The 12046-nt window shown below is 34.1% G+C and overlaps 1 protein-coding gene across 5 annotated transcripts in view; it reads right to left on the minus strand.

Moving 5' to 3' along the window:
- Positions 1–12046, minus strand: part of LOC114327707 (high mobility group protein DSP1) — a 71429-nt gene that overhangs the window by 43338 nt on the left and 16045 nt on the right. The window contains exon 1 of one of the 5 annotated variants that reach the window (XM_050655422.1): positions 4747–5466. The exons of the other annotated variants lie outside the window; for them this stretch is intronic. Within the exon in view, the coding sequence (XP_050511379.1) occupies positions 4747–5451 (705 nt within the window). The 5' untranslated portion in view covers positions 5452–5466. Of the gene's footprint in view, positions 1–4746; positions 5467–12046 lie in introns of those variants that run through there. 5 annotated transcript variants of the gene reach the window in all.

Consider the following 12046-nt stretch of genomic DNA (forward strand, 5'->3'; position numbering starts at 1 on the left):
TATTTTGAAGGATAAATACTTATTATTTACATACTGTCACTGAAAAATTTTAAAATTTGTGAATGCAGTAATTAAAATTTGCAGGTTAGTGGGGAATTATGAATGAAATGTAGTTTACAATACAGTAGAACTTAGGTATAGTGACTCACGGATTTGGATTATAGATTTGAATAATGTACAGCTGGTTCCAAAAAAAACTGATACGACTCTTGCGTATTTTGTAGAAAATTGAGCAGTCTACTTTCTTCTTCTTCTTCTTGTTTTTGGTCTCGCTGCAAGGCAATTACCAGCACGATTTATAGGCGATCTTGATGTAGTCTGGCTCTAAGCCATATCAAAATCGCTGACTACGTTCTTGTAAAAGGCTTTTGATGAGGTGTGATATAATGAATATGAGTTTAATTATATTTAATTTATTATATTTTGAAGGATAAATACTTATTATTTACATACTGTCACTGAAAAATTTTAAAATTTGTCAGATGCTGTTTGTTTGCTTATTTTATTATTTGTCTGTCTTAATCATAATAAATATAATATAATATAGTCAGACCAATCACACACTGCTCAAAATGATTAAATCTTACCAAGAGTCGTATCAGTTTTTTTAGGAACCAACATGCTAATTATTGAACATTGCAAATGTACCGAAGAACATGGAAATTGCCTTCCTGGTTTGGACATCATTCTTGAGTTAATGAGTTAGACTGAAGATACCTTTGAAGGATTTAGGAGGAAAATCGAACAAATAAAGTATATTATCGTAACAGGGTGGAGGTTAGCGACTACACTGGCAGTGGCGTAACTAGTCCGACTGCGCCCCAATGCAAGTATTCCCCGTGCGCCCTATTCGTAGACTTTTATTAGTATATCAGAATATCAGTTTTTTGCGCCCCCTAAGGCCTGCGCCCCGATGCACCGCATTGGTTACGTCACTGTACACTGGCAAATCTGTCTCTGTCCAATGCGGATCTAAACAATGATATTGAATCAAGGCCGGTCCAGGGATCTAAATAATGATATTGAATCAAGGCCGGTCCAGTCTCTAATATTTCTAATCTGGCGCCTACCGGGACCCCGTTTTCCTTCAATCTTACCCTGGATGATCAGATTCGGGAGGAGGTAGGTACTTTTAATGGATAATTAATATAAGAAAATACGATAAACGATATATACAGGGTCACTAACTTCTCGTTTTGCTCGTCAAGACAATTTTAGTAGACAAACAATACTGGACCACGGATAAACTTCCACACGATCGTGAAAAATGCCATGCTAGCGTACAAATCTTATACAACCGTGCATTTGTCTGACAAGAAAGGCAATAGAATAGACATAGCAAGCCAAGAAACCCTTTTAAACAGAAAGTTTGCAATAATACAATAAACTATGGTATCATTTTCGCAACAATACTTTAGTTCTGGTTGGTCACTTATTGAATTTTTAAGTTTTCCCAAACTCATTAGCTACAATTTCACGCAACAAAGAAGAAGTAAGACGTAAATCACAAACAAGTGAAAAAAAAAGACTCCTACACTCCCATCTCACAGGCCACCTGCCCTGACCTTCTCGGGCCGGTAATGAGTAATGACCCACGAAACAAAAAAATATAATATACACCAGTGGTTCTCAATCTTTTTGAGTCATGTATCACAAAATTCTGTTTATTTTTTCTTCACCACATATAGTAAGAAAAATGAAAGATTGCCCATGAGCGATCATATTAAACACACCTTTTCTATGTTCCAGAAAATATTGAACTAATAGTACCAGTACTATAAGAACATCTTATACAGTGCTAGTCAAAAGTCCGTACCCTCCTCATCTTTTGAGCGGTTATACCTATAATAGTGAAATTTGGAGGGAGGAAATAAACGGACGTAATCTTCTTAACTATAGTCATGACACATGACGTAATTATGACAGATGACTACAGCGCCACTGTGACAGATAATTTTAAATGGGACCTTATAGCAAGTGATACCTCGTTTGAAAGGTATTGAAAATACCTATTCAGTCATACTAATTTTGTTTGAGTTTAAGCTTCATTCAATTAATAAAAATTCAAAATTCCTCATGATTACTTGCCAAAAAGATTGACGTTGACGTAAAAACTACTAGAGAATTGAAAAACTTTTTTAACAAAAAAACCATAGGCGGACATTTGAATTTTTATTAATTAAATGCGAAACTACAATATTATATTTACAGTCAAAACCGTTTATAACGAACTTCAGTGGACTGGTGGTTTTTGTACGTTGTAGCCAGTGTTCTCGTCCGGTGGTTTTTGTACGTTGTAGCCAGTGTTCTCTGTAAGCGGTTCTATCTGTTATAATGAACAGGTTGCTATAAACGATATAACACTGGTAGCAACAGTCAGTTTGTTGTAAGTTTATGATGCAAAAATGTGTAACTTTATCTATACTTATAATATGTTATAACATGTTACACATAACATTTTGTACGGGCTCTCAAAATCGTTTTATTATAAAAATCTGGCCATACATACACTATTTATTTTTAAAAAGAGCAAATAATATAAACACAATCTTGTGATAATGGACCCACCTAGGAAGTCTAGTGTCTAAAGGACTTACAAGTGGACCCTGCCTGGATGTACCATCATAACCATAAAACATTATAAAACCTTCCTTTTCAGTTCGTGGTAATATCGGTACCTCGGAGAGATACAATACATTGCCCATTTTTATAACTTTACGCGAGAGCAATTTTAAACTTTTTTCAACAAAAAGTGTTATTGCTACAGTTATTTATTGAGATGTGGAAACAATATTATATTAGGACATTGTATCTGTTTTCATTTGAATCATGGATTTGTTATAACTGTTTATTATACAGTCATAATTGAAAAAATGGATGTTGTATATTATATTAGGACATTGTATATGTTTTCATTTGAATCATGGATTTGTTATAACTGTTTATTATACAGTCATAATTGAAAAAATGGATGTTGTATCTCTCCGAGGTACAGATATGTAGGCTGTAACCAATATTTCGACTGCTAGTGTTCCAAGAACTATGTTTGCTTTAACCGATTTGTTCGTTATAAGCAATGCTTTTTTTATGTCATTTTACGGGACCTACTATTTTGTTTGTTATATCCGATTGTATGTTATAGCCGGTGTCATTATAAACGATTTTGACTGTATTTAATTTATTCACCAAAATCAACTAAAACCCAAAAAATTAGTATGACGGAATAGGTATTTTGAATACCTTTCAAACGAAGTATCACTTGCCATAAGGTCCCATTTAAAATTATCGGTCACAGTGGCTCTGTAACGTCATCTGTCATCACTAGTTAAGAAGCTTATGTCCGTGTATTTCCTCCCTCCAGATTTCACTATTCAGATTCACTATAGGTATAACCCGTTCAAAAAATACGAGGGGGTACGGACGTTTGACTAGCACTGTATAAGTATTACATGTACATATGTTCAAAATACATACAAAGCTCATAAACATAGTACATATGTACATACGTTTCAGTTACAAGGAATAAAACACCTGCATAATAAACAAATATATTGTATGTATTTCTGCATAACCAAAACAAAAATCCGCGGTCATATTTTGCCCATATTGTCATATTAAATCCAAAAATTCGGTCCGCGATCATATTTTTTAATTTTATAATTTTTTTTGCGTTCGGATTATCGATGCTCTACTGTACTTGCGTTGGCCAATTTTTTTTGACATGGTGACAGAAAATTGCAGCTTGTTTTATATGTTTGTTCATGGGTAATCTTTCATTTTTCCTTCTGTAACTTAAATGTAGCTAGGTAATCTAAATAACTATAATAGTGGTGTTGATTTTGGCTGTTTTTGCGTTTTGTGTACCACCGCAAATAATGACATACCACCAGTGGTAAATGTACCACAGATTGAGAACCGCTGATATACACGGATGGGTGTGCTACATACACCACGGCATAGCAAATCTGTAAGTAGTTCTTTCAATAATCAACGAAATCATTATTATAATTATTTTTTAGCGATTACGAAACTGATTTTTTCGAAATAAAAACATTAAACTGGGTTGCATATTTAACATTAAAACACAAGACATAAAACTAAGTTCATAAAATGGTCAGTTAATGCGACTGTAATAATTGATTTTAATGTTTCGAGGAAGCCTAGGAATGCAAAAGAATATGTTTTTCCTTTTACTGAGGATTGGTTTCAGTTAAGTTTATATGTTGCCTAATAATACATAATAGCTTTCTAAAGTTTACAATAGAATCCCATATTTACACTTCTAATTTCTACAACTTGTACTATCGACAGAAAACCAGCAGAAAAACTAAGTATGAAAAAAAGTATGGATAATAACCATAGAGTAATCTGCAATGACAAAATTTAGTGCATCCACTAAATGCATGATTGCTTAACACATTCATGTACAGATCTTCATATGCAGACAGTAAATTCCCTTTGTAAGTGTCTGCATATGCAGTCGTGTTCGCGAATTGGTTCGCTTAAAATTATTTTCCAAAACTTAAACTAAGACATTCTGTGCATCTGCTTCATCCATTCTTTTCAATTTGATCATGGATGAAGTCATCAAAAGTGTCAAACAAAGCAAGGTGAAACAGAATGAGAAACAAAAAATAAAAATAATCTGTTACGCAGACATGCACCTTAATTTAGAGAGAAAAGCAGTCAATAATTCTGGCTTAAAAAAAGCACCCCAACCAAGAATAAAATACCCGATGTATATACCTGTTTGACGTCACTTAAAAATGTGAGAAACAGGTCCTCTTCATCTTTCCGCAGAATCCTCCAGCAGTACTCGTTCAAATGAGACTGAGGATCTGGACGTGGTACTCCACGCATTTTCTTCATGATGATCTTTGCATCTAACGCCGACCGCTTGTTACTCTGTGTGTGCGCTTCTGATACAGCATCCATAAAATGTCTTTGGTGGTTCACTGTTGTGGTGGTCCAATGTTCGAAACCCAGTTCATTTAGGTTTGCATAAGCAGGTGATTCATCAGAATTTATGACGGAACCAGATGCAACTTCTCTTTGGATAATAGGGACTAAAGTATCCTCGTCTCTCCGCTCGACGAAAAAATAGCGACAGTCTGTCTGAGTTTTCAACCCGAACAACCAAGGACCGTCGATCCGTTCTCCGTGATTCCGATGGTTTTCCTCTTTATCATCGCTATCCTCCGATTCTCCAGTACCATCTTCTGACTTACGTTTTCTTTTGTATTTTCGGTAACCATCGAATCTCGTTTCATCAATTTGAATGGGGCTCTCGATTGTTCCTACCATCAAGTCTCTACTCGACACGATGGCTGCACAAATTTCTCGGAACATGTTGTACCATTCGGTTATAGTATCCGTTGCCTCCCCCGTTTGCTGAACTGTTGTGGTTAACGGAATATCTTCCACGAAGAAAAACATTCCAACATACCGCATAGGGACAGCTTCGAACTGACCGTGTCGTTGAGATCGGTGTGAAAATTGAAACGAACGGACCGTGTTACTTGGCAGCCTTTGCGAGGACAACGCAGAACTAGCCTTGATTTTTTACCTCGATCACTTCGAGTCGGTCGCTTCTGCTGCATGACACTTCCACAACGATAGCAAGGTTGATCTGCTTCGTCAAGAAGTCCGTGTTCTCGAAGAAACGTCATAGCACACTTCTCTGATAAAATTACGCTTCTGTATAAGTCTTTCAGTAATCTTCTCCTTCCAGACATTATGTTGTTGGTTGTCATGATTTACCTAATTTTTGTAATCTACCAGGCCATTTTACCTGAAAAGAAGGGTTGTTAAGGCTGATTCACATAATAGCTCAGGTCACGCTCCGCTCACGGTCAGCTCAAGCCACGATCAAAATATTCTCTAGGAGAAACCACGCGGTCAAAAAAAAGGGACGGAACTTGACCGTCGTGTTTAGTGCGGATAGCATGATTAAGATGCGTGTAAGAATAGTTGACCGAACCTTGAGCTGAGCGTGAGCGGACCGTGACCTGAGCTATAATGTGAATCATCTTTTATTTGCGCAAACCCTTCTCAGAAAAGATTATGGTGTTATGTATTTACATAATAGTAAAGAAATAGAAACAAGTTTATTGTATATTCCTGAAAATGTTTATTACTACTTTTATTTGCTGCTATAAACTTAGCAATAAACATTTTGCCTACAAATGGTTTGTTGCCTTTCATTAGCAGTGTTGGCGCAGTACATTTCGAACGTATTCAGAGTAAGTTTGGGATTAGTTTCCAATGCGCAGGCGTCAATGTAAACATCCTGGACATGCTCAGGATTTTTCGCTCCGCTAACAATTTTCGGATTCATAAATTCGTAATGTAATGACGGGTTGCATACATTAAGGTTAGATAAGGAAGCCTTTTGTTGTCCTTATTTCGAAATCAATGTCAAAAAAAAATGCAAATGCAACAAATTTGTATGTCAAGTCAACAAAGAGAATAAAAGCAACAGGCAAAGGATTAACTTTTTCATCAATGCCTTTCTTAGAAGTTAGAAATTTTATTAGCGTCTTTCTTTATTATTTCCACATTATTTTGATAATTTGGTAGAGAGTAAAAGATTGTTATGTATTACTTGGAAATGGCAGCTTGATATTTAGATATAAAAATTACCTTTAACTTCCTGGGTGTTTAACATTATCTGAAGGAAGGAATAATTTAGTAAAGCAATCATTTCCAATTTTGATATAATATATGTATTGAATATGATAGGTTGTGGCATTGTGTTGTGGTTAATTACACCACTACCACAAAAATAATGAAATATAACAAGACACAAGAAATAGTTTCAGAATAAGTTTGATGTGTTGTTTATGTTTTATTATATTCATTAAGAGACTAATTTACTCTGGTTAACTACTGGCCGTTAACCAGGAGGTGCATCTGTTATATGTGGACTTAAGAAAAGCGTATGATAGCATCCCACAAAACAAACTATGGGAAGCATTAGAGAAAACCAATATAAGCGCAAATTTAATAACAGCGACGAAACAATTGTATACCAAAACTGCATCAAGGGTGAAAGTTGGAAGCAGGCTATCGAGAGGATTCCAAATTAGCAAAGGCCTAAAACAAGGGTGCTGCCTTTCACCGACATTATTTAAGATCTACCTCGAACAAACTCTAAAACTTTGGAAACGCAAATGCAAAAACATGGGATTACCGATCAGCAACAATACAATATACACTTTGTCATTTGCAGACATCAACTTGTACTAGCGCAAGACTACGATGATATAGAATATATGACAAGGAAATTAATAGAGGAGTACACAAAAGGTGGTTTGGAAATAAACATAAAGAAGACCGAATATATGTGTATCGGTGGGACACAGCAGGACCTTACACTGGGGAATGGCGAAATTATTAAACATTGCGACGCATATAAATACCTTGGTATGACCATCACACAAGAAGGAAGCGTAGACCGGACGATAGAAGAAAGAAACAACCAGGGAAGAAAAGCAATTACCCTTCTCAATAGCATCCTCTGGGACCAGTCAATATCAAACAACAACAAACATAGAATATACAATACAATTGTTAAGAGTATAATCACTTACAGCAGTGAAGTATGGCAAATAAAAGAAAGATACAAGAGAAAACTTGAAGCAACAGAAATGGATTTCTGGAGGCGCTCAGCAGGAAAATCAAGATTAGAAAGGGTAACCAACAACAGAATTAGGGAAATAATGAATGTGAAACACACAATAGTAGATGACATTAGTACCAAACAGCTTAGATGGTATGGACACGTACAAAGAATGTCCGAAGAACGACTCCCGAAACAAATCCTAACGTGGACCCCTCATGGTAGACGAAAAAGAGGAAGACCCCGCCTGAGTTGGAGAGAAGGCATAAATCGAGAAATGAGAGAAAGAGAATTGGATGAAGACCTTTGGATGGACCGAAGTGAATGGCGACTAGGCATCGGAAGACGTAGGAGAACGTTTTAAAACCGATATATATATATATATATATATATATATATATATATATATATATATATATATATATATATATATATATATATAAGAGACTAATTTAACTCATAAATTAAACCACAAGAATATGTAGGTACTTATAAGCTCATCTAGATAGAAGAAATTAAGTAAAAACAGAGTACAATTATTTATTGTAATACATACTACCGTAATAGATAATTATCGAATATCGAATGAAAATAATGTGCGAACTTAAAATCCGAAACAAAATTCTCGAACGTCGAGAGCGTATCCCGGACACGTTCAGGATCTTTTTTTCTGTACTGAGCGAACACCGAATTAAAAATCCGGAGGGTGTTCAGTGTTCAGAGGGAAAGATTTGAACTCCGCGAACGCCCAATTTTGTAATGCGCAGGCGTTCTCCCTCTGGGTATACTCATGACACCCCATGATGTACTGCGCGATCAAAGCTATAATGCAGGTTATACACTGCATCCCTCGGTAGACCACAAATTATAGCCGAAGAGCGACGGTAGATCGCAAACTATAGTGGCACTTTAAAATGTTCGAGAACAAGAAATATGTGGGATACCTGATTACAAAATTAAAAAAGAGCTGAACACTGCTTCACTGGAAACACTGGCTAGGAGAATTATAACCTTCATTGACTTCCATGAAGAATAGTTTTAATGTGATTTGAAAATAAATTATTGTACATACGGTATATGGTCGATCCGCATCTGTTTAATGCATACAAATTATTGGAATATGTAATTTAGTATTATAGGGATGATAAAAAACAAGGGGTGCCCGATCTAATTTTGTTCTGACGAATTATTAATTTATAGATTAAAAAAAATTTCGGCCAAGACATTATTTTTGATATTTTTTGGATCATTTTAACCTTCCGATGATCAAACTTTTTTTGTTACACGGTATGTCATGTGTAGTGTGTATGTTGAGTAAGTGTCTTGTTACTTTGCAAAGTCGACGTCATTAGCGTAAAACTACTTGAAATTACACATACTAGACGGTATTTTACTAAATATCAACTTCAGAATATATTTTTTATTCGTAAAATATAGGGAATTTTTTTTATTTCAAAATATGTATGAGGATATCTAGAATGATATTAAAGTCAAATAAAAAAATAATGAGTTAAAAATTGAAAATATACCCTATTCCACTAACATACGCCTGTTTTGGATTACTTCGACAACGAATATTTTACTGTGCAAAATAAGAAGAACGAAAGTAAATTGCAAATTACATTGTTGTTTATTGGAATAATTATTAGCGCCATTTACTTTCGTACTTCTTATGTTACACAGTAAAATATTCGTTGTCGAAGTAATCCAAAACAGGCGTATGTTCGTGGAATGGCCCATACTTTTGAATTTATTAAAGAAAAACATACGCTGGGGTCCAAATTTCCCCCGCTTGGTCATCCGAAGGTTAAACAAAAAAAGATCTTTTTTCATTTTTCTCTAAAGTTGATCGTTTTCGAGTTACACACAATTTAAAACTGAAAAAATAATGAAAGATTGACGATTTCCAAGGCTCAAGAACATAAGTAAAATATATAATTTTTAAAATTACGAAGTATCTAATTTGAAGTTCAAACCTTATTCTATCAATTGTTGATAAGTATTTTGGATTTATTTAATTTTAAAACATTGTTTTTTAGTTGTCAATGCAATTAAAAAATAATATATTTTAGAATAAAACATGGCAAAAATTCTTATTGGGACCTGATAGAAGGTTTGAACTTGAATTTAGGTACCTACTTGATCATAAAACTCGAAAGATCATAAAAGAAAAATTACAAGGCCTTTTTTGTTTAGAATGATCCCAAAAATCTGAAATATCTGCCAGGGTGGTTTTTTATTTAATTTATAAAAATAGTCTTTTTTTTAATAATTAATCAGAACAAAATTAGATCAGGCACCTCTTGTTTTTTATAATTGTTAACATACTAGATCACATATCCAATAATTTTTATCCATTTGACAGATCGACCTTATATCGGACCCTCTATTAACAGTTTTAATGTTTAAATTTCTAGAACAGAACATTCTAGAACAGCGGTTTTCAATGTTTTTGAGTTATGTACCACAAAATTCTTTTACAATTATTCTTGGTACCACCTAACTGAAATACCTATCGATCTAGGTAATCTAACTAACTACGAATATGCTTGATTTTGGCTATGTTTTTGTATTTTGTGTACCACCCTAAAATAATGAGATGTACCACCAGTGCTACATGTACCACAGATTGAGAACCCCTGTTCTAGAACATTTTCTAAATTCTAAATTAAAAAAAAAAAACTATAAAATATTAAATACTCTGCCGATATCTCACAGAACTGTGTATGGATAAATAATATGTACCTATTTTAGAACAAAATCTTCAAAACTTCTAAAAATAAACTCCCAACCTCAAATCTTGAAAGTTTCAAACATTTCTCAGGCGTATCAAATTGCAAAAATACGGAACAATGTGATTTTTGTGGAGTATTCACAAAAGAATTGTCGACTTTTATTTTTCGCAGACGGAAATGTTCTATGTAAATTATCTATCATAAAAATGTCTGGCAACTAAGCTAATACAGATGTTCTGTTTGCCAGTAAAATATTCCGCATCTGCTGTGCATACGCTTGTTACAAGTTACAAGTGAAATGTGCAAAGTTTTGGTAAATCGTTTGTAGATGTACTAACTTGAAAAGTTGATAAAAAGACACTCTTCTGTATATTGTGTTTGAAGCAATTATTTTGTCAGCACGATTTACTTCTACTTCCGCCACTAAAATTGTTTAAAAATTTTTGTAAAAGTTTAACAATTATTTATTTATAACTTTATTATTTTTTGTACTCTGATTTTCAAGATTCTTGGATCAGTTTGTAAGTACATACATGTATTGATATCGTTTGTAATTATTCCGGTAACAAATATTTTCGTTTAGATGGCATTATACGGGCCTGAATGAAAGCGTTGTATTTTCTCTTAACTAAAAATTCTTTGGAAAAATTGAAAGCTGATTTTGTTTCATAGTCCTTTCGTATTATCCCGGAGGCATCACTATGATTTTTAGAGTGACCTGCATGCAGCCAGATCTCAATCCTATCGAGCATTTGTTGGACGAATTCAAAATAGCTATTCGCCGTCATCCTAGGCTTCCAGAAAATTTGGTAAAGTTATGTCCCCGGTAATAGAGGAATATCGGTTATTCCCCAGGCAAGGATAACATATCTTACTTATTCGATGCCAAACGGATTGCGAGCAATCGTTGCTGCCAGAGGTGGACATATCAGATATTGAATAATTGTTTTGTTGTTAATTTATAGAAAAAAAAAGTCTACAAACTAAAAGATATAACATACTGGTCAGTGGAATCCTATCCTTAAAGTTATGGGTGGACTAGCTTAAGAACTTTGAGCGACGGGCAACACTATCTCGATAGAAATATAACTAGGAAAATACCAAGAAACAGCGTGATAAAGAAAGAAGAGCAAAGACAGACAAAAAAAACAATAAATTAAAATCTATGCCACTATAGTATGCGGTCTACCTGTTAAGAAAAATATTTACTCACAATTAATCCACATTTGGAGGAAAATAAATATGTATATAGGGTGTCAATTTAAAAAGTTGCCACCCTTATAATTTGCTCCCTATAGAAAATTAAAAATATACAAAAACAAGTCAAATTTATTTATGAGGGGGGCATTTTATAGACCAGTTTTCAACTGAATTACACTAACCCTCTAGCGGGGGCGGACATAACCCAAAAAATCTTTAATGGAAAGGGTGGTTGAGTGATACCTCATTTTAAAGGTCGTTGGATTACCTTTTCAAAAATACCACATACATTATATTTCTTTTCAGTAATTTTAATTTTTTTATAATTACTTAATTTTAATAATTAAATATGAGTTCAGAACTCCAAAATTTTTTTTTGGAGTATTGAACTCCAAATTGAATTTATTTTGGGGTGTTAAAGTATTTAGAGTATTTTTTGAAGTATTTTTGGAAAAATCAAGTAAAACCGTAAAGATATTAAGTATGTATA

Source organism: Diabrotica virgifera, chromosome 7 (genome assembly GCF_917563875.1).
Source record: "Diabrotica virgifera virgifera chromosome 7, PGI_DIABVI_V3a".
NCBI lineage: Eukaryota > Metazoa > Arthropoda > Insecta > Coleoptera > Chrysomelidae > Diabrotica > Diabrotica virgifera.